The 20,237-nt window shown below is 40.0% G+C and overlaps 2 protein-coding genes across 2 annotated transcripts in view; one reads left to right on the forward strand and one right to left on the reverse strand.

The window, feature by feature from the left end:
- Positions 1 to 15,615, reverse strand: part of PLS1 (plastin 1) — a 156,999-nt gene extending 141,384 nt beyond the window's left edge. Inside the window, exon 1 of the mRNA XM_043994723.1 lies at positions 15,537 to 15,615. The gene's annotated coding sequence lies outside the window, so the exon portion shown is untranslated. The remainder of the gene's footprint in view (positions 1 to 15,536) is intronic.
- Positions 15,616 to 15,740: 125 nt separating this feature from the next.
- ATR (ATR serine/threonine kinase) overlaps positions 15,741 to 20,237 on the forward strand; it is a 118,538-nt gene continuing 114,041 nt past the window's right edge. The window contains exon 1 of the mRNA XM_043990538.1: positions 15,741 to 15,869. Coding sequence (XP_043846473.1) covers positions 15,811 to 15,869 — 59 coding nt within the window. The 5' untranslated portion in view covers positions 15,741 to 15,810. The remainder of the gene's footprint in view (positions 15,870 to 20,237) is intronic.

Raw genomic sequence — 20,237 nt, forward strand, 5'->3', positions numbered from 1 at the left:
TTTATTAAGTGCCTACTGAGTGCCAAGCACTATGCCAAGGGATAGGGATATAAAAAGAGGCAAAAGAGCTTACAATCTAATGGGGAAGACAACATGCTAACAAATATATTCCAAGCAAACAATATACAGGATAAATAGGAAATAATTAACAGGGAGGAGACATGATATTAAAAGGGATTGGGGAAGGCTTCCTATGAAAGGTAGGATTTGAATTGAAAGTTAAAGGAAGCCAGGGAGGTCATTAGTTGTAGGAGAGGAGGGAGAAAATACCAAGAATGGAGGACAGCCAGAGAAAATGCCAGGAGCTGAGGAATGGAATGTCTTGTTTGTTATTGGATTAAAGAATATGTATTGAGGGGCAGCTAGATGGTGCAGTGGATAGAGTACCGGCCCTGGAGTCAGGAGTACCTGAGTTCAAATCCAGTCTCAGACACTTAATACTTAACTAGCTGTGTGACCCTGGGCAAGTCACTTGACCCCAATTGCCTCACTAAAAAAAAAAAAAGAATATGTACTGAGAAGTAAGGTGTAAGCAGACCAGAAAGCTAGGAGGGGGCTAGGTTATGAAAGATTTTGAATGTCAAACAGCATTTAATATTTGATTTTGGAGGCAACGGGGAGCCACTAGAATTTGGGGGTGGGGAACATAACATGATCAGACCTGTGCTTTAGGAAAATCATTTTAGTGACTGGATAGAAGACACATTGGAGAAGGAAAAGGCTTAAGGCAGGCTGACCCACCAGCAAACTATTGCAGTGCTAGAGGAGAGAAGAGGACATATTTCAGAGATGATGCAAAGGTGAAATCAACAGGCCTTTGTAACAGCTTGGATATGGGGAGTGAGAGATAGTGAGAAATCCAGGCTGACTCCTAGATAGTGAGCCGAAGGAACTGGGAGGATGACGTTGCCCTCCACAGTAATAGGGAAAGTAGAAGAAAAGGAGGTTTTAGGAGGAAAAGATGAGCTCCATTTTGGATATATTGAATTTAAGGTGTCTATTGGGCATCCAGTTTGAGATGTCTGAAGGGTAGTTGGAGATGTAAGATTGGAGGTTGTCAGAGAATTTGGGTCAGTGTAATGATTGGAATGATGCCACCTACTAGAGACTTGCTGTGGGAAAGCTCTGCCATGAGGAAAATGCCTCAGAGGCATTGTGGCTTTTCCTTGGCGTCAGGAAATGACGTTTACTCATGGGTGCTGTCTATCAAGGCTACCAGCCAATCAACTTGAGGAGCCTCCTATTTTCTGGGAGGAGACAGGAAGGAGGAAAGGGAGCCTGCGCAGAGAGCTCTCTCTCTTTTGGGTTCCTGACTTGATGGTGGTGGCGGCAGCAGAGGACTTCACAGGAAATTTGAGGAAAGATAGGAATGCCAGGCTGTTGGAATTCTGTTCTCAATCTTTTTCTTTGTATTTTCCAATAAACCCTTAAAAACCTAAACTCGTTTTATCAGTGATTTTAGTCAGTTTCCCCCAAAACTGGGGGAACAGATTAGAATCCACATTTAGAATTTTAAATTACACATCAGGAAAGGTAGATTTCAGAATCATCAGCAAAGAGGTGATCATTAAATCCATGGGAATTGGTGAGATCACTAAATGAAGTACTAGGGAACAAACTGACTTTCACAAGTGATACTCAACAGTGGAACACAACCTTGACATTTCAGTCAATAAGTATTTGTAAAGAGCCCCTCTACAGAGACTCTGTGTTGGAAACTGGGGATACAAATGCAAAGAATGAAACATTCACTGCCCACAATGAGCTCACATTCTAGAGGTAAAAAACACAGGGCTTATAAAATACATAGTATAAAGATAGTAAATATATACAAAGTAGTTAGATACAAGGTGGTTTGAGAGGGAAGGCGCTAGCAGTTGTGAGGATTCAGAAGAGGCTTCATGGAGAAGATGATCTCTTGTTCTCGAAGAGGACCGTGACACCACGGTCATGTCGTGACTTGTAGTGAATTGGATTTTAAGTGAGGGAGGGCTGTGCAAAGAGCCGCAACCTCACTCTCTCCTCCAGAACAATCTGGGTCCATTGGCAAGATAGATAGAGGGATGGAGGGATGGATGGAGGGATGGATGGAGGGAGGGATGGAGGGATGGATTGGTGGGTGGTAGATAGATAGATAGATAGATAGATAGATAGATAGATAGATAGATAGATAGATAGATAGATAGATAGATGATAGGTAGGAAGGAAGGAAGATCGTTATCAGGACAACTGGAAATAGCCCCAGATATTTAGGTTAATTGGGGTTGACTTACCCAGGGTTACACAGCTGAAGTCACATTTGAACTCAGATCCTCCCAACTTCAGGGCCAGTGCTCTATCCACTGTACCACCTAGCCACTCAGATGATATCCTGGCTGCATATTTAAGGAAGAGAAGAATTCCATGAGACAGAAGTCAGGAGAGAGAACATCTAGCCATGGAGGGCAATCAGTACACAAAGATAGGGGTTGAAGTGTGGTGAACAAGGAACAGAAAGAAAGGCAGTTTTGCTGCAGGGAGAGTAATGTTCAGTGAAGTTGAAAAAATAGATTGGAACTAAAGCGTGAAGGGTTTTAAAAGCTAAATAAACGAGTTAATGTTTCATTCTAGAGGCAATAGGGACTGGGCACCAGAGTTGGTTGAGTAGGGAGTTCCATAGGCAGATCTGCATTTGAGGAAAATTACTTTGGCAGCAATGGATTGCCTGGATTAAGGAGAGACTTGAATCAGGAAGACAAATGAGTAGGCTATTGGAATTATGTGGTTGAAAGGGAGTAAGAGCCTGAACTAAAGTGTTACCTATATGAATAGAGAGAAGGGACTGAATTTGAGAGATGTGAGACTATAAATGTCAAGAGTTGGCAATTGATTGTAGTGGGGTGAAAAAGAGTGAAGAAGAGTCAAGGATATTATTGAGGTTAAAAACCTGGAAGACAGGGGCAGCTAGATGGAGCAGTGGATAGAGCACTGGCCCTGGAGTCAGGAGGACCTGAGTTCAAATCCAGCCTCAGACACTTAACACTTACTAGCTGTGTGACCCTGGGCAAGTCACTTAACCCCAATTGCTTCACTAAAAAAAACTAAAAAAAAAAAAAAAGAAAAGAAAACAAACCTGGAAGACAGAAAGGATGGTGGTTCCTTTGACAGATATAGGTAAGTTTCAAAGAGAAGAAAGTTTAAGGGGGAAGTTTCTGGATATGTTGAATTTAAGATATCTCTAGGACATCTTTCTTGAAATGACCAATAGACAATTGGTAATGTGGGACTGAAGCTCAGGGAGAGATGGTAGGTCTGGGTATCTATATGAAGAAGGTAATTGTTAAATCCACAGGAGCTGATAAGGTTACCAAGAGAGGGAGCATAGAGGGAGAAGAGAAGAAAAGCAAGGACAAAACCTTTGGGAACACATATGGAAGCCTTAATGGGACTAATGAACCAGCAAATTAGACCAAGGACTGGCAAACCAGGAAGGAGAAGGGAGAAAATAAACATTTATGTAGCACCTACTAGATGCCAGATATTGTGCTAAGCATTTATAAATGTTTACAAACAGGACCATTTTCTCATTTCACAATTAACTGAAAGATATATAGATATAGAAATATATATATAGGCCATAATATCCCACTGGGCTTATTGTTTGTTTATTATAAAAAAGCATTGGATTCCATAGCAAACCATCACTTTAAGGACTCTTTTCCAGTAGAGGCTTTCCCATCCATGCATCAAAATAATTCAAGATCCTTTGAAAAACAAAAGGAATTACCCCGTTCAACAATGTGCAGGTTATAAACATCAGGCAAATCATAAAACAGGGAAATGTCTAATATGCTACCAAGGATGTTTCCCACTATGATTTAGTGAATATATAGAGAGATCTAGCATAGGTGTCCAAGTTGAAGACAGAATCCCTGTGGAGGAACTGTTTATGTATGACCTGGAGCTGGTTTCTTCAAACCCTAGAGCATTGCAAAGCCTCCTGGAAGATATTTGTAATCACTCTATCAAGTCTGGCCTGAGCTGACCATCCATGCAAGAAAGACTGAGTAGATAAAGAGTGACTTATACATTTGAGTCAGCAACCTAGAGAGCTTATCCATCAGTAGGAATACTTGGGGAAGTCAGTACAGTTGAGCATTGAAGAAAGTAGGGCCCAGAGTTGATTAGAAGGAGAAAGCAGAGTGGGTGGCCTTTAGAAAATAACAAAGTGGGGGCAGCTAGGTGGCACAATGGATAAAGCACCGGCCCTGGATTCAGGAGGACCTGAGTTCAAATCCAGCCTCAGATACTTGAAACTTACTAGCTGTGTGACCCTGGGCAGGTCCCTTAACCCTCACTTCCCCACAAAAAAAGAAAATAACAAAGCTCTTTTAATGGGTCCAAGCTTCCCATGAAAGCAAAATTGCCCCTTTTTAACACCAACATTCCACCAGTATTGCTGTATGGAGCGTGGCATAGAATACAATACTCTCCAAAAAATTAAAAATCAATATCACTAAGGGCAATGTAGAGGTATAGGTGGGTATGAGCAGGCTGACCTATAGCCAATGAAGAATATCCAAGAAGAATGGGAGTGGGAAAATGTCATCATGCCATTATAGAATAAAGAAAGAATATGGGCTGGTTACATAGTGAAGATGGAGGATGACGGACAGCCAAAGTGTGCCACTGATAACCTCGAGATGTCAGAAGAAAGCAAAGAATGCTCCAGCATGTTGGGTGGGCCCTTTTGTTGAAATGATGGGAAGACATGGACAACAGTCACACAGGGCGAGTGGAAATGGATGGGTCACAACCTGTGTTATTAGAGAGAAGTCTGAATCAAGGAGATCATGGGTCCATTTGCATATACTTATTTGTTATGAAGGACAGTGACTTACTGGGGGAAGGAGAGTTTCATTTAGTGAGAGGTGATGGGAATAGGGGTAGGAACTAGACCTGTGAGTATACTGGTATAAAGAACTCCTAAATGAGAAAAACTTCCTCTACTAATGCAGGTTGGCACCTTCTCTGTAATTTAGAGTGTTAGAAAATTGTCTGGTGCATTAAAAAACCCAACAATCTGGGAAAATTATATGAACTGATGCCAAGTAAAGTAAGTAGAAACAGGTGAACATTGTACACAGTAACAGCAACATTCTAACAGTAACCAACAGTGAATGACTTAGCTATTTTGATCAGTTCAATGATCTATAAAAATTCCAAAGGACTCATGATCAAAAATGCCATCTGCCTACAAAAAAGAGAACTGATGAACTCTCTAAGTCCAAGTTGAAGAATATCTTTTCACTTTATTTTTCTTGCCCTTTTTTGCAACATAGCTAATATGGAAATATATTTTGCATGAATTCACATGTATGATGGGTATGAAATTGTTTGCTATCTCAATGGATGGATGAGGGGCTTAAGGATGAGAGAAAATTGGAACTCAAATTTTTTAATGATTTTTTTTAAAAAGAAAGAAAATTGTCCAGGGCCCTGGGATTAACTGGCTTGTCAGATGGTCAGTAAGGGTCAGAGGCAGGACTTGAACATGGTCTTCAGGTTCAGAGGCTAGCTCTCTATTTACTGTGCCAGACTATCTCTGAGTAGTGGTAGAAGATGCAAAAAATATAAGAAAGAAAATAACATTTGTAAAGTATTTTAAAGTACTCAGAAAACTAAACATTCAGAAGATACAACCAGGATAATTTTGTCATTCCTGTTTTAAATTTAATACACACTTTAAAAATAGAAAGTACACAAAAAGTTCATGGTTTCTTATATCATCTCTTTTGTTCTTTGAATATTGGAATGTTTATGTTCATTGATTAAGTTCACAATAAAAAAGAAAAGTTAAATTAAAAAAGAATAAAAATAAAAGTGTCATTGAATTCACAAGAGCTTTTTGTATATTTTATCAATCAATACATAAAAATAACATCTACTGTCATGCTAAAGTTTAGAAATTTTATGACATTAAAAAAGAGGGGTTCTCCTACTCAAAAATGGTTGGGAGGGCATAGTTTTACTTTCCATCATGGTATCTACAGAAGAATTAACTCATTTTGGCCCCCAAAACCTAGGAGAGAAACTACCAACTATTACCCTTGGATAAATCCCTTCATTTCGCTAGTTCTTATTTTCCTTATCTGTGAAATGAAGGTGTTAAACTAGATATCCTCCAAAAGTCTTACATCTCTATGTCCTAATTACAAAGCAATCGTGATTTTATAGCCAATGAAGTGGTAGGGATCTTAAGGCATTGGAAATTTGCTACAGAGGGGAAGAGAGAGAGGGAACAAAATTTGTCAGACACATAATTGGAAATGAAATTGTTTTGACTCAGGGCTAGGGAGAGGACCATAGTAGCTTTCTTCCCCTAAGCTTAGAGTAGGAAGTCTTGAGACAGGAAAAAGGGATTAGAGCTGTATATTAATACATCCTTTTTTTCTATATCCTGTTCTCTTATGATCTTTTGATTGTGACTTCTGAGAAAAAAAAAGGGGGGGTATGGTTCCTGTAACTGGGGACCAGATGAAGAGATGACTTGACCAGAACTGGTCAGAAGATGAAGTAGTGCCACAAGAAGAGATTCCTGACCTAAAACATTTAATGACTTGGGGAGTGAGAAGGGGGAAAATACCAATGAAAAAAAGCCCCCAACTTGATAAAATGGGGATTGGGAATTCCAATTCGGCCAGTGAGCTAGGGAGTGGAATCATTTCCACTTTTCTTTTCCAATCACTTATGCTTAGACCAGGAGTATAAAACCCTTCTATTAATTGCTTTCCATGTGTCACGGGCATGGGTAATTTGGATTCCTCTTCTCTGTTCCTACAGATCTGGAGGGAAAACAGAAGCAGGGATAGGAGATGGCTAGTAGAAAATGCCTCTTTAAGGGGCAGCTAGATGGTGCAGTGAATAAAACACCGGCCCTGGATTCAGAGCGTACCTGAGTTCAAATCTGGCCTCAGACACTTAACACTTACTAGTTGTGTGACCCTGGGCAAGTCACTTAACCCCAATTGCCTCACAAAAAAAGAAAATGCCTCTTTAAGAAGTGTTCAGTTTAATTTCTTTTTTTACTTTATGTACAATAAACTATGTGAACACAGTAAAAGTCTTTAAATCTGTGAATGCATTGGGAAGCAAACTGAGAGAGTGGGCTAGATATAAGTAGCAGATTACATATTCTAATATCTTGAGCAATATTCAATTCCATTCAGTAGACCAACTTTAGACCAGCAAGGGTTCATCAAAGCTATGTTATCAGCTGGGAGAGCAACCTCTGGTGTTTTCAGGCTGAGGACCCTCTAGGAGCCATAGCCACATCAAAATAAATGAAATAAACCAAATAATTTCAAACTTCCCCTTTCGAGGGTTTTTTGAGGGACATCCCTTTCTTTCTCTTTCTGTATTACCTATATGAAACCACTCCATGATCATTTTCTTTATGTTTTCTTTATGTTTCCAATGAGGAAAATGTTGCTTAAAATAGACAGACTAGAACTAAAATGGTGTCAAAAGTCAGTGAAATTCAAGACAAATAGGACAATTAACTACCACCCATTACCTACCTACCTATGAATCCTCAGACAAATCCTTTCAACCCTTCTGGGTTTTACTTTCCTCATCTGCAAACTGGGGAAAGAAAACCTCAAATGGGGTCATAAAGAGTCAGACATGACTGAAAATGACTGAACAACAACAAACAAAATTATGATTATTATCCAGCTGGGGTAAAAATTATTTATGGTATAGGCAGCTTTTGAGGGACCTCCCCTTTTGGGGGAGAAAAGATTGAATGCTCCCTGAAGGGAGGTTAGAGGGCACTTCCGGAAGGCTGGTTCGTGCTCTCGATGTGGTGACTGCTGTCCTGGTGGCATGTGCTGGTTCTCAGTCTGGTGGGCTGTTCAGGTGTTTGGTGAGTTAATGACGGAAAACCCTAAATTCCTTTGAACTAGCTTAATAGAAAATGGTCTGGGGATTGCATAGGTTAAGTTTAGAGTTAGGAAAATAGAAATACAGATAGATATTATTGTTTCCTTATCTTTGATTTTTATTAGTTTCACCTTTGTTGTTTAATTAATTTCCAAGTAATAAAATCTGATCCTTTTGTGAACTAAAGCTTACAGGCTCCTTTCTTATTGGCCTGGGAGAAATATCTAAAAAGGGCAATTCAGAGGGGTAGCTTAAACCTAAAAGGTCCTTCATATATCCGGGACCCCAATATTAAGGCGAGTCACCCAAATAACGCTCTGTATATCAAATGTTGGCCCTCACACAGCACATTGAAGAGTTTCTCTGTCAGACAGTGAATTCCTCTAGATTAGAGGTGTCACACATATGCAGCCCATAACACTCCCAAGTGTGGCCTGAACCAAATTAAAATATAACTGAAAAATATTTAACAATGTAAATAAAAATACAGTAAGACATAAGTATTATTAAGATTAAAATGGCCCATTGGAATCCTTGGGTATGGTTTAGTGGTCCCTGTTTCTATTCCAGCTTGGCATCACTGTTCTAGATGGATCTGTTTGCAGATGACATAAAGCCCTGGAATAAAGCAGACCTTCCTAGAAGAGATCTGAAACCATTCAGATGAGTTTGGCTTGACCATCCACTCAGGAAAGACCAACAGAATGATGATTGTCTATTGCCCAGATTGCAGTATGTATTCTGAGCTTCATCAACACAAATATCTTGGACAGACAGTATAGATATACACCAAACTGGATCCAGAATTGAAAAACAAAGTGAGAATGGGCTGGATTGTTGAATTTGCGAAGCTCCTTTAATGATCTCTGGCTGCAAAGGCCCATCTTTTTAATGCCAATATTTTATTGATGTTGCTGTGCAGTACTGAGACATGGAATACAAACTCCTCTAGAAAAATAAAAATTAATCACATAGAAAGCAGTGGAGAGTCACATCATAGGTAAGAACAGGTTGTATGTAGCATGCAGGAAGTAAAGAATTTCCAAAAAAGAACAAAAGATTAACAAGGAATTATATAATAGGAAGAGAAAACACATTAGTGTTCTATGGTGAAGTCAATGGATGACAGGGAGACAGCGAGAGACCTCTGGTATCCTTGCAATATCAGTAGAAAAAACCAACCAAGACCTCTGGTCTGTTGGGTGAACCCCTGTGCCAAACTTGAAAGATGTTTTTCAATCTTTTTTCAATCTTCAACAATGGTGGGAGTTTCTGAATCAAGGAGATCACAGATTCTTTCAAGTATTTGAGTGTGTACTCTAATAAGCAGGGAACAGCTGTTTAAATGAGCAGGAGGGCCCCTGGTGAAACAGATTTAAGAAAGGAGGTATGAAATGTCTATGTTACCCATAGGTAGCATAGTTTCCATGATTTGAGATGTAATTTCATTCAGTCTTTTCAGAATTACTATTTAAGATATTTTAATAACACCTGTTTAGGTGGTTGCTTTATCCAGAACAGAAAGCATCATAGGTAAAGAATATTGAAATACTACCCAGCAGTAAACATAATTGGCACTGAGTGTTAATAAAAGTTGAATTGAATTCTTATGCAAATTAGAGATTTCTCATATTTTGGTCATTTTTATAAGTATAGCAGTGGTGGGATGGGATGGTAAGCAGGGTTGTTCACCCACCCCGTTTACTCCTTTCACCCTACTACTGATTCATTGCCTAGATGAGTTTTTCAGTATAATTGATCATTCATTGTTCTTGAGAAGTTGCATCAAAGAATCTGTAATTATAGCTTTTTTTGCTGAGTTCCCAGTCGAAGAGATCACTCAACCAAAACTTCAGTCATCACCACCACCACCACCACCACCACCATCATCTCTCTCTTTCTCTGTGTGTGTGCACGCGCACAAATGATTTCTATATAGGATATAGTAGGCTTTTTTGGTCTAATTTTGGAATGTATTTTAAGAGATATTCTAGTCCCAGTTTTCCTATTTATTTCTTGTGTAACTTTGGGCAAATTATTTCACCCTCTTTGCATATCAGTTTTCTGAGCTCTGAAATGGAGCTTTAGACTGGATGACTTCTGAGGTGTCTTCCAGTTCTAACATTCTATAATTCTATTTCTGCTACTGTTGTTGTCTGTCCCTCATTTTCAAAGAGAACCAGTGACATCAAGGGGTGATGTCTTGACTCACAAGGGAATTGGAGTTAAATGAGGCAGAGCTGTGCAAAGTCATCAGCCTCACTCTCTTGTCCTGGTCATCGAAGTCTAGTGGCAAGACAAAAGTCAGGACAACTGCCTATGGTCTGGGGTACAGTGGATGACTTTGGCATCTTTGATGTCTGACCAATCCCCATAGCATCTGCTTCACCTGCCTTCATGGCCATTGGAACAAATCATTCTTATCTGTCCATAAGACCAGGGGAAGTCTTCACATGGGATAGATTCATCAATGGGCTACCCTCAACCTGGTTTTTACTGAGGTATGGCTGCTGTGAACGCTACATCTTCTTGGAGCCACAGGCAAGAGTTGGGTGAAAGGTGGACACCAAAGGTGAATAAGCAGCTGTGAAAAGGGCTGCTCAAAAGCCCTCACACCAGAAGTGCTAGTCCTCTCTAAATACCCCATACACCTCTGTAATAAATAGAAGCAGAGGCAAACAAACATGTGGTATTTGTGTCGCTGGTAATTCTGTGGGGTCAAACAAGGAGTGACTTTCAAAATGCATAAGTTTCACTTCCTTCAAAGCACCATAAAGGCAGAACCTCCCCATTGTTAACATTCTGTTCCTCTGTAAATTATTTTGCATGTTTTTATTTATTTGACTGTGTACACCCTCTCGGTAGAATGTAAACTCGCTGAGGACAAGGATTTCCATTTTTGTCTTTGTAGTACCAGAACCTAGCACAGTGCCTGGCACAAATTAGGCACTTCCTAATTATTTATTGAATTGAAAAGGTTATTAACAGTCATTTATGAATCAGCTGCCTGCATATAATCTATCAACTGACTTATTAGAACAAAGATAAACATCAGTACCAAATTAGAAGAAAGGTTAAAAAATGATAAGATGTGATTCCAATGGGAAAATTATCTCCAGAGAATTTAAGGATGAAACTAAAAGGAGGACAACGATAGCCAACAATGGAAAAGGTGTCAATATTTCTAAAGCAAATTATAGTCACTTCCAGTGATAATAGTCTCACTCCATGTAGACTTTCTAGCATCACGGTCCCCTATGAGTTGCATGAAAAAGTCAAAATGACTTTAAAGAAAACACAGATGACATGAGCATCTGTCTTAGGCAAAGCACACACAAAGGACATGATATAAAGGGCATTGAGGAATCAATTATTAAAATATCTGATAAAAGGAAGATATTAAATACTTTGGAAAAAATCACAGACTGAGAAAATATCAATAACGACCAACAAATATGCCTCTTTTCTACTTCTGCATAATCTATATAAGAATTATATCTATCTCTTATCTAGCTAGCTTTCTTTCTATCTATTGAGAATATCTTTGATGAAGATATTGGAAGGGAGCAAAAAGAGTCTTGCAAATGATATTCTATAGAAGACTACTTTATAGTCACACAGTAGCTTGAAAAAGTGTAGACAATACAAGACTTCATTGTGCTTATTTGTTGTTGACTATTTTTAAAAGCATTGACTCGGTAAAGCAAAGAACTACATGAAAAGCTCCTTTTGAGCTGTCTCCCATGCACATGTCAAAATTATACAGGATTCTTTGAAAGATGAAAAAACTAAGACAACTTTGTTGGATGACCCTCTGTGTATTTACTCTCAAGGTGTTGACCACTGTCACATCCAGTTTGTGGTTCACATCAAAGGAAGAATCCCTACAGATGCTGAGGTCAAAGGATCAGAATTTTAGTGGTGGTGGGGACCTTAGAGGCAGCATGGCTTCTCCCTGAAGATCTCCAAGGAGGAATGAAACATCAAACCTCCTCAAACAGTCTATTCTCCTTTGGACAGCTGGGATGGTGAGGAAGTTTTCCCCTTACACCAAGCCTAAACTTACCTTTATTTTATCTTCTACCATTGCTTCCATTTTAGTCCTCTGGGGCCACACAAACTAAGTCTGAACCCTTTCCCACACACTTACCCTTTAAACACTTGGAAATCACTATTTGGGGGCAGGGGAGCAATGACTTGCTCAGGGACACGCAGCTATTAAGTGTCAAGTGTCTGAGGTCAGATTTGAACTCAGGTCCACCTGAATTCAGGGCCAGTGCTTTATCCATTGTGCCACCTAGCTGCCTCCTTGGAAACCTCTATTAGTCCCTCCTTCATTTCCCCTCCTCAGGCTTCTCTTCACCATTCTAAATATTGCAACTTCCTCCAACCAGTCCTTATCTCACATAGACTTAAGAACCTTTACCATTTGTGTACTCTCTTCTGCACACTCTCCAACATATAAATGTTCCTCCTAAAATGTAATTCCCCAAACTGAAGAAACTACTACAAATATGGTCTGACCATGGCAGTATTTGAGCCACATCTAAATACTTGAAAGAAAAGTTAAATAATTTATATGAAGAAATATGCCTCAGATGCACCAAGGCAAGAGATGGAATATCACGGACATGGTTCATAGGCCAGTTGGACTGGAACTAAGAGTGCATGAAAGGGAATATATGAAATAAAGCTGGAAAGGTAGGTGGGAGTCAGATTCTTGTAGGTACTAAAAGGAAAGGGGGAAGGGAATAGGCATCTGTGTAATGAGCACTATGATAACCACTTTACAACTATTGTCTCATTTGATTCTCACAAAGACCCTCAGGAAGCCTCCTTATCTCTCTATTCCTATTTTAAATGTGAGGAAACTGAGGAAGAGGTTAAGTGACTTGCTCAGGGTCACATAAGCTAGTATGTGTCTGAGATTAGATCTGAACTCAGGTCACCCTGATTATTTGACAGGATAAGGATTTTTAATTTCTTTTAAAAATAATAATAATTTTTATTTAAAGCTTTGAATTCCAAATTCTATCCCGCATTATCTCTCTTCCCTTTCCCCTCCCAGAGGCAGCAAGCAATCAGATATAGGTTATATATGTGCAATTATGTAAAACATTACCATATTAAATTTTTTTTTAAAAAATGTTTTCATTGTTTAGTTTTTATGTCACCTTAATTTCTTTTTTTTTTTTTTTGGCAGGGCAATGAGGGTTAAGGGACTTGCCCAGGGTCACACAGCTAGTAAGTGTCAAGTGTCTGAGGCCAGATTTGAACTCAGGTACTCCTGAATCCAGGACCGGTGCTTTATCCACTGCGCCACCTAGTTGCCCCCCATATTAGTCTTTTTTATAAAAAAAAAAAAAACTTGAATAAAAGAAAAAATGAAAGAAAGTGAAAAATAGCATGCTTCAGTCTGTGTTCAATCAATATTAGTTCTTTCTTTGGAGGTGGATAGTATGCTTTATCATTAGTCTTTTGGGATTGTCTTGGATCATTGTATTGCTGAGAATAGTGGTCATTCACAGTTCTTCATCAAACAATATTGCTATCACTGTGCACAACATTCTCCTGGTTTTGCACACTTCACTATACATCAGTTCAACAAGTCTTTCCAGGCCTTTCTGAAATCATCCTGTTTGTCATTTCTTACAGCACAATAATATTCCAAGGGATTTTGAATTTTAACACAGTGGCTGACACCTATTAAGCACTTAACAGAATGCTCTCTCTTTCTTCTGTTTCTGTTTCTCTCTCTTTATCTCTACTTCTCTCTTTCTCTCTCTGCTGTCCATCTATCCCAGAAGTGATAGAGAGATGTGGGTAGATCTATGTTTAAGGAACATGCATGGCAGCTAATTGGAAGATGGACTGGAAAGGAAAGAGACTGGAGTCAGGCCAGTTAGGGGGCTATTGTAAGAGTCCAGCTGAGAGATAAGGAAGACTTAAATTAAGATAGAGGCTTCCCATGGCAGCTGTGTGACCCTGGGCAAGTCACTTAACCCCAATTGCCTCACTAAAAAAAAAAAAAGAAGATAGAGGCTTCCTGAGTGGAGAAAAGGGGATTAAGGTGAGAGATGTGGTTGTAGAATTGACAAAACTTGGCATCTGAGAGTATATGAAGATGAGGGAGAGAGAGAAGAATCAAAGATGACTGAGAGGTTGGGAACCTGAATAACTAAAATGATAGCTGTGTTCTCAACACAAATAGGGAAGTTCTGATATAACGAATTCTGCTTTGGGGGCATATTGAGCTTGCGGTGCCTAGGGGACATCCAGATTTAGATGTTAGCAGGCCGTTGAGAGATATCAGACTAGAACTCACAAGAGGGATGCAAGTAGAGCTGCACTCAGTTTCATTGATGTTGATATGCTACTATATAATTGTATAGCTCAGTGTGTCTTTTAATAGTTAGTTACTCACTTAAAAGCTAATCTGTTATTAGATTGCAAGGTCCTTTTTCCTAGCCTGCCTAATTCAGTACTCTGAACACATATAGTGCGTATAAATGTGTGCTCTGTCTCTTAACATTGTTATTATAATACCATCATTTGACAAAATTAATTACTGTTTATTGCATATTCCTTGTCTATATCTAAGTTATCAAGTAGCTAATATCCATTAGTTTAGTTAAATTTAAATAATGGAGATCAGAAGTACTTTATATATTTTAATCCACTAAATTGTTTTTTATTGACAGTACCTTATTTGTAAAATAAACAATATCATTACTGTTTTAATAATAGAATGGAAACAACTACTATATTACATCAGACAAGAACTATGTTGTTCTACACTGTATTTACAATATTTTTATTTTTATCTATTTATCAGCTATTATTTGAAAATAAATAACTGATAGCTGACATTTATATAACACCCTAAGGTTTACAATACATTATCTCATTTGATCCTCATAACAACCCTGTGAGGTGAATTCTACAGCAATTACGATCCCATTTTACAGCCTCCTAATTTGTGGCTCAAAGAGATTAACTGACTTGTCCATGATTACACAGCCAGTAAATTCAGGAGGTGGGATTTGGATTGAGGGCTCTCTTCACTCCAATTCTTGCCCTTTTCCCATTGTTCCCTGTTGGACAATTCCACATTTGGTGATTTCAAAGTCGATTTTTTTGCACGTTGAATTAAGTGCAGTGTAAGACGTGAAGGAGAGGGAGAGCAAGGGAACTTGTGCTGGGGAAAATGTGGCCAGAAAGAAAGCCACCTCTTCAAAAATAAGATATTAAGATCCCAGAGTTAGACATGAAAGATAACTGCGGCTGTTCCTAGAACGCTTTGCACAGTGCTGGCACCTAAGTAAGCGCTTAATTAATGCTTATTGACTGATTGTCCTTCATTTTTACATATGAAACGGAAGCCTAGAGAAGCTGTGACTCTGTGACTTGCACAATAGGTAGCGACAGAGGAAGGAATATTTGAACCCCAGTCCTAACGAAAGTATTCCCAAAGGTTGCAGAGAAAAGAGGTTAAACACCTCTTCATTGGCAGAAAGAGGGTTCTAAATAATCAGGCTGGCGGAAAGTGCGCGACCGTTTTGGATTTGCCCAGCTTTACAAAAACCATATTTACAAACTCCTTTCCCCTCTACCTGAAGCATCCTCCCAGACGCATCCTCCCTGTAGCATCCTCCCTGACGCATCCTCCTGGGTGCATTCCCAGCTCCGCCCAGCTGGGGGCCAAGCCAGGGTCAAACTAGAGCTGCTGATGCGCATGCACACACGGGCGCCGCGCACTTTTCTGAAGAGTTTTGAGTCCTGTGAGCCACCGTCGGTCCTGCATCTGCTGTTCCCGCCTGAGGTAGCTGAGGGGACGCTGAGAGAGCTGCTCGCTGGTTGGTGTCCCCGGCTCCGCTCTGCCTCAGCATGGCGGAGCAGGGCTTGGAGATGGCCTCTATGATCCCGGCGCTTCGGGAGCTGGGCAGGTAGGGCGAAGAGACTCCCTACACCCACCCACCCACGCCCGAGACCTCGCCTCCGGCCACCCGACTCTTGCCTCTCCTCTGGCCCGGCCGAGGCCTTCTCCCCTCCTTCCCCGCCCCCTTTCCTACCCCCCCCCCCGGCCTCCTCTAGGCCCGGGGACCCTAGGAAGGGAGGTGAGACCCCCCACCCAGACTGGGGTGTGATTTTAGGCCAAGCTCGTCTCCTCCCTGAGCCTCTTCTGTAAAATGGGGTGGGGGAGGGGGGTTAAGAATAGTTAACCCTCGGATTTGTCGTGAAGGCCAGCGAGGGGTACGTGCTTACAGACGGACAGACGGATGTGTCTCTGTCTGTCTCTCTGCCTGTGCCTATCCGTCTGTACTTAGGTCTGTCTAGGTCTCTGTCTATATATCTGTACGTATGTCTGTCTCTGTGTATGTCTATATCTGCGTGTATTTACATATATGTATATTTACATTTAGAGAGCTATATCTGTCTGTGTCTGTCTGTCAATCCATCTCTATGTCTATATCTGTCTATCCATGTTCGTCTGTGTCTATTTGATCTGTATGTAGGTATGTATGTCTAGTCCAGCCATGTCTGTGTCTGTAGCTAAGTCTGTATATGTCTGTCTTTCTATATCTGGCTGTCCATCTGTGTCTATCTCTGTCTTTCTATATTTACCTGTGGCTTTGTCAGACTATACCTGTCACTATCTATGTCTATGTCTGTCCATTTCTGTTTCCGTCCCTATCTGATTCTATGTCTGTCTGTCTATATCTGTCAGTCTGTGTCTATCTCTGTCTTTCTATATCTATCAGTGGCTTTGTCAGACTATACCTGTCACTATCTATGTCTATGTCTGTCCATTTCTGTTTCCGTCCCTATCTGATTCTATGTCTGTCTATATCTGTCAGTCTGTGTCTATCTCTTTCTTTCTATATCTATCTGTGGCTTTGTCAGTCTATATGTCTATGTCTGTCCATTTCTGTGTCTGTCCATATCTGATTCTATGTCCGTCTTTCTCCCTGTCTCTCCATCCATCCATGCATCCATCTATCCATCCATCCATGTGCAGGTTTGCACAAGCACACACACTCATGTGTGTTGGAATCAGTTTGTACAGCTCCCAGATCCTGTGATTGAATTTTCATTGTGAGCATTTACACCTCAGAAATTGGCAAATTGGCAAATCAGGGCTTGGTTTATATTTTTGGTGATTGTCTGCACTTAAGAAAGTGATGGGGAAAATGTTAATAATAAAGATTAAACTTTAAAAGTGTGCTCTACATTCCTTCCCTTCTCCCCCTTCCCAAAAGCTAGTTGTGAAACATTTACTAGCTCACCCTATTATAGATAAATTAATATAGAACAGTATAAATAGATACAGAATATATAATACAATGTGATATTATACATATATATAATGTATATATGCTTTCCAAACCATAAAACTTTGTAGAAATTAGTAGCTTCAAAGAGATAGCACAACAATAGTAAATACAGTACTGAATTTGGAGTGAGAAAGATCTGGTTTAGAATCCAGCCTCAGACACTTATTAGAAAGTCACTTAACCTCTCTGAGCCTGTTTCCTCATCTATAAAATGCAGATGATAAAGCTAGTAGTATAATCCTCACAAGATTATTGCAGAGGCCAAATGAGATAAAGTGTGTAAAACATTGCAAACTTTTAAACAGTGCACATCAGCTATTATTACCATTACTACAGATATCTTAGACACTACATGTGGACAATGAATTGGACCCAGAATTGAAGAGGAAAACAGGTTAGATTGCCTTTAAGAAATGACACAGTTGGGGCAGCTAGATGGTGCAGTGGATAGAGCACTGGCCCTGGATTCAGGAGTACCTGAGTTCAAATCTGGCCTCAGACACTTAACATGTACTAGCTGTGTGACCCTGGGCAAGTCACTTAACCCCAATTGCCTCACTAAAAAAAAAAAAAAAGAAATGACACAGTTGTGTTCACAACAAGATGCAGCATAAGGTACTGTGCAGAAAATGGTCTGGGAGCTAGAAAGACCTGGGTTGCAGTTTTGTTTTTGACTTATACAAGCCCTGAGACCCTGGACAAGTCCCTTAACCTTTCAGTGCTCTAGGCAAAGTCCCCAAAGACTCTTGCCTTGGTAGAGGGAGTTTCTTTATCCAGGAATTCCCCATACCAATGAAATTACAGGTCCAGGTCCTATCCCTGGATTCTATCCTTTCAAGACACCAAGCTTCTCCCTGAAACAAAGGCCTATCTTATTAACAAGGATATTTTTCCAGTGATGTTCCAAGGCTTCCAGGCACATTATCTCAGAGAGAATTCAAGTTGAGGGTCAACTAAAGGGCAATTGAGAGTCTCATGGTGGGAGTGAGATGACTTCAGTACATTGCCAACAATTGCACAAGAGAAGCAATGCAGTGGGTCCCAGGAAAACACAAGAAAAAACTCGGAGAAAAAGATGGTCAATAGCATCAAATGTAGTGTTTAGATCAAGAAGGATTGTTGTTCAGTTGTGTCAGTTGTGTCTGACTCCTTGTGATCCTTTTTGGGGTTTCCTTGGCAAAGATACTGGAGTGATCTTCCATTTCCTTCTCCAGCTCATTTTACAGATAGAAAACAGCCAGGCTGGGTTAAGTGACTTGCCTACACACAGCTAGTAAATGTCTGAGGCCTGATTGGCACTCAGGAAGATGAGTCTTCCTGACTCCAGGCTTTCAAATCTAGTCACTGCACCACCAACATTAGGACTTGGGGAACAAAGACCATCAGATTTGGCAATTAAGAGATCAGTGATAAATTTTGGGAGATCAGTTTAAGTTGATTGATGAAGTTAGAGACCACATTACAAAGAGTTGAGGAGTGACTGAGTCAAAGGAAGTAGAAATAGCATTTTAAAGAAGTTTAGCTGACAGAGAGAGAAGAAATACAGGATAATTGTTTGAGGGGTTAGTGGGGTCTAGGGAAGGGTTTTTTTTAAGGATTAGGAAGATGGGCATATTTGAAGGAAGCCGTTGATAAGGGAAGGTTGAAGGTAACTGAGGATACAGTCTGCTGGAGAAGACACTTTAGGGGAAGAGACATGGGATCTAGTGTACATGCAGAGGGGTTGGCACTAGCAAGGAGAAAGACCACTTCTTATTAGAGACTGGGGGAAAGGAGAGAAGAGGGGATAATGATAAAGAGTTTGGGGGTGAAGACATTGGAAGAAGAGGATTCTCACATAGAATGTTTCAATTTTTCTCAGTAAAGTAAGAGGCAAGGTCCTCAACTGAAAGAGAAAGGGAAGTCTGGGAGGTTCTGAGAGGGAAAGGAAGGTTAGGAATAGCTTCTGTGGGGAGTAACCTAATGAATCAGTTGGAAAGGAGTAAAAAGACTGCTTTAAGGACCCATTTGAGGTGAGATAACATAAATGTGTGATGTATTCAGTGGGCAGGGTTATGAGGTGCCTACAGCTTCATTGTCTAGTAAGTAGGATTATTGGAGGGTGTGCTGAAGGTAGGTAAAGAAGAGCTATGATAAGACAAGAATGCAAAGGACTTAAAAACAGCACAGTGTTGGGTTGAAATGATTATTATATACTCATTTTAAGTAGGCACTTAATAAATGCATGTTAGATAAAGCTGGTGGTGCAGTACATAGAGCACTAGGACTGGAGTTAGGAAGTCCTGAGTTCAAAGGAGAGCTCAGACACCTTCTAACTCTGTGATCCTGGGCAAGTTACTTAACTTCTATTTGCTTAAGTTTCTCGAATTATAAGTTAATGGAGTTAATAGCACCTACCTCTTGTGAGGATCAAATGAGATAATGTTTGTACAAGTTTATAACACAGCACCTTGCACATGTATGCTAGGTGCTTAATAAATGCTTATTCCCTTCTTTATGTTAAATGAATGAAATCTGATCTCCAATTTCCCCACCTCTACATTTTCTACCAGTTGATCATCTCTGCTCTGGCTTTGTTTTCCTTCCTGCAATGTTTTTGACCTCAGCTAAACACTATCCTCTACCCTTGAATCTCTTGCCTACTTGTTCTATTACTATTCCTCATACTGAGTTAAACTTCAAAGCAAGTGTGCCACCCACCTTCTCTGCAGCTTCTCTTCAGATACACATTGAGTGAAAAAAGCATTATTATAAATTATGTACACATAACATCAAGACAAACTCAAGGAACTAGCATTCTAATGAAGGGACACCACAGGTCCAGGAGGTTTCAGTTGCAAATTAAATGGAAAGACCCTGTGGTCCTTACGATACATTGGCAAAAAAGATAATGCTGCAGAAAAATTAAATCATGCTAAATGCGTCCATTTATATACTGTGACCTTTACTGGGTCCACACTGTTACATAGCAATCCTTCT

This window comes from Dromiciops gliroides, chromosome 3 (genome assembly GCF_019393635.1).
Source record: "Dromiciops gliroides isolate mDroGli1 chromosome 3, mDroGli1.pri, whole genome shotgun sequence".
NCBI lineage: Eukaryota > Metazoa > Chordata > Mammalia > Microbiotheria > Microbiotheriidae > Dromiciops > Dromiciops gliroides.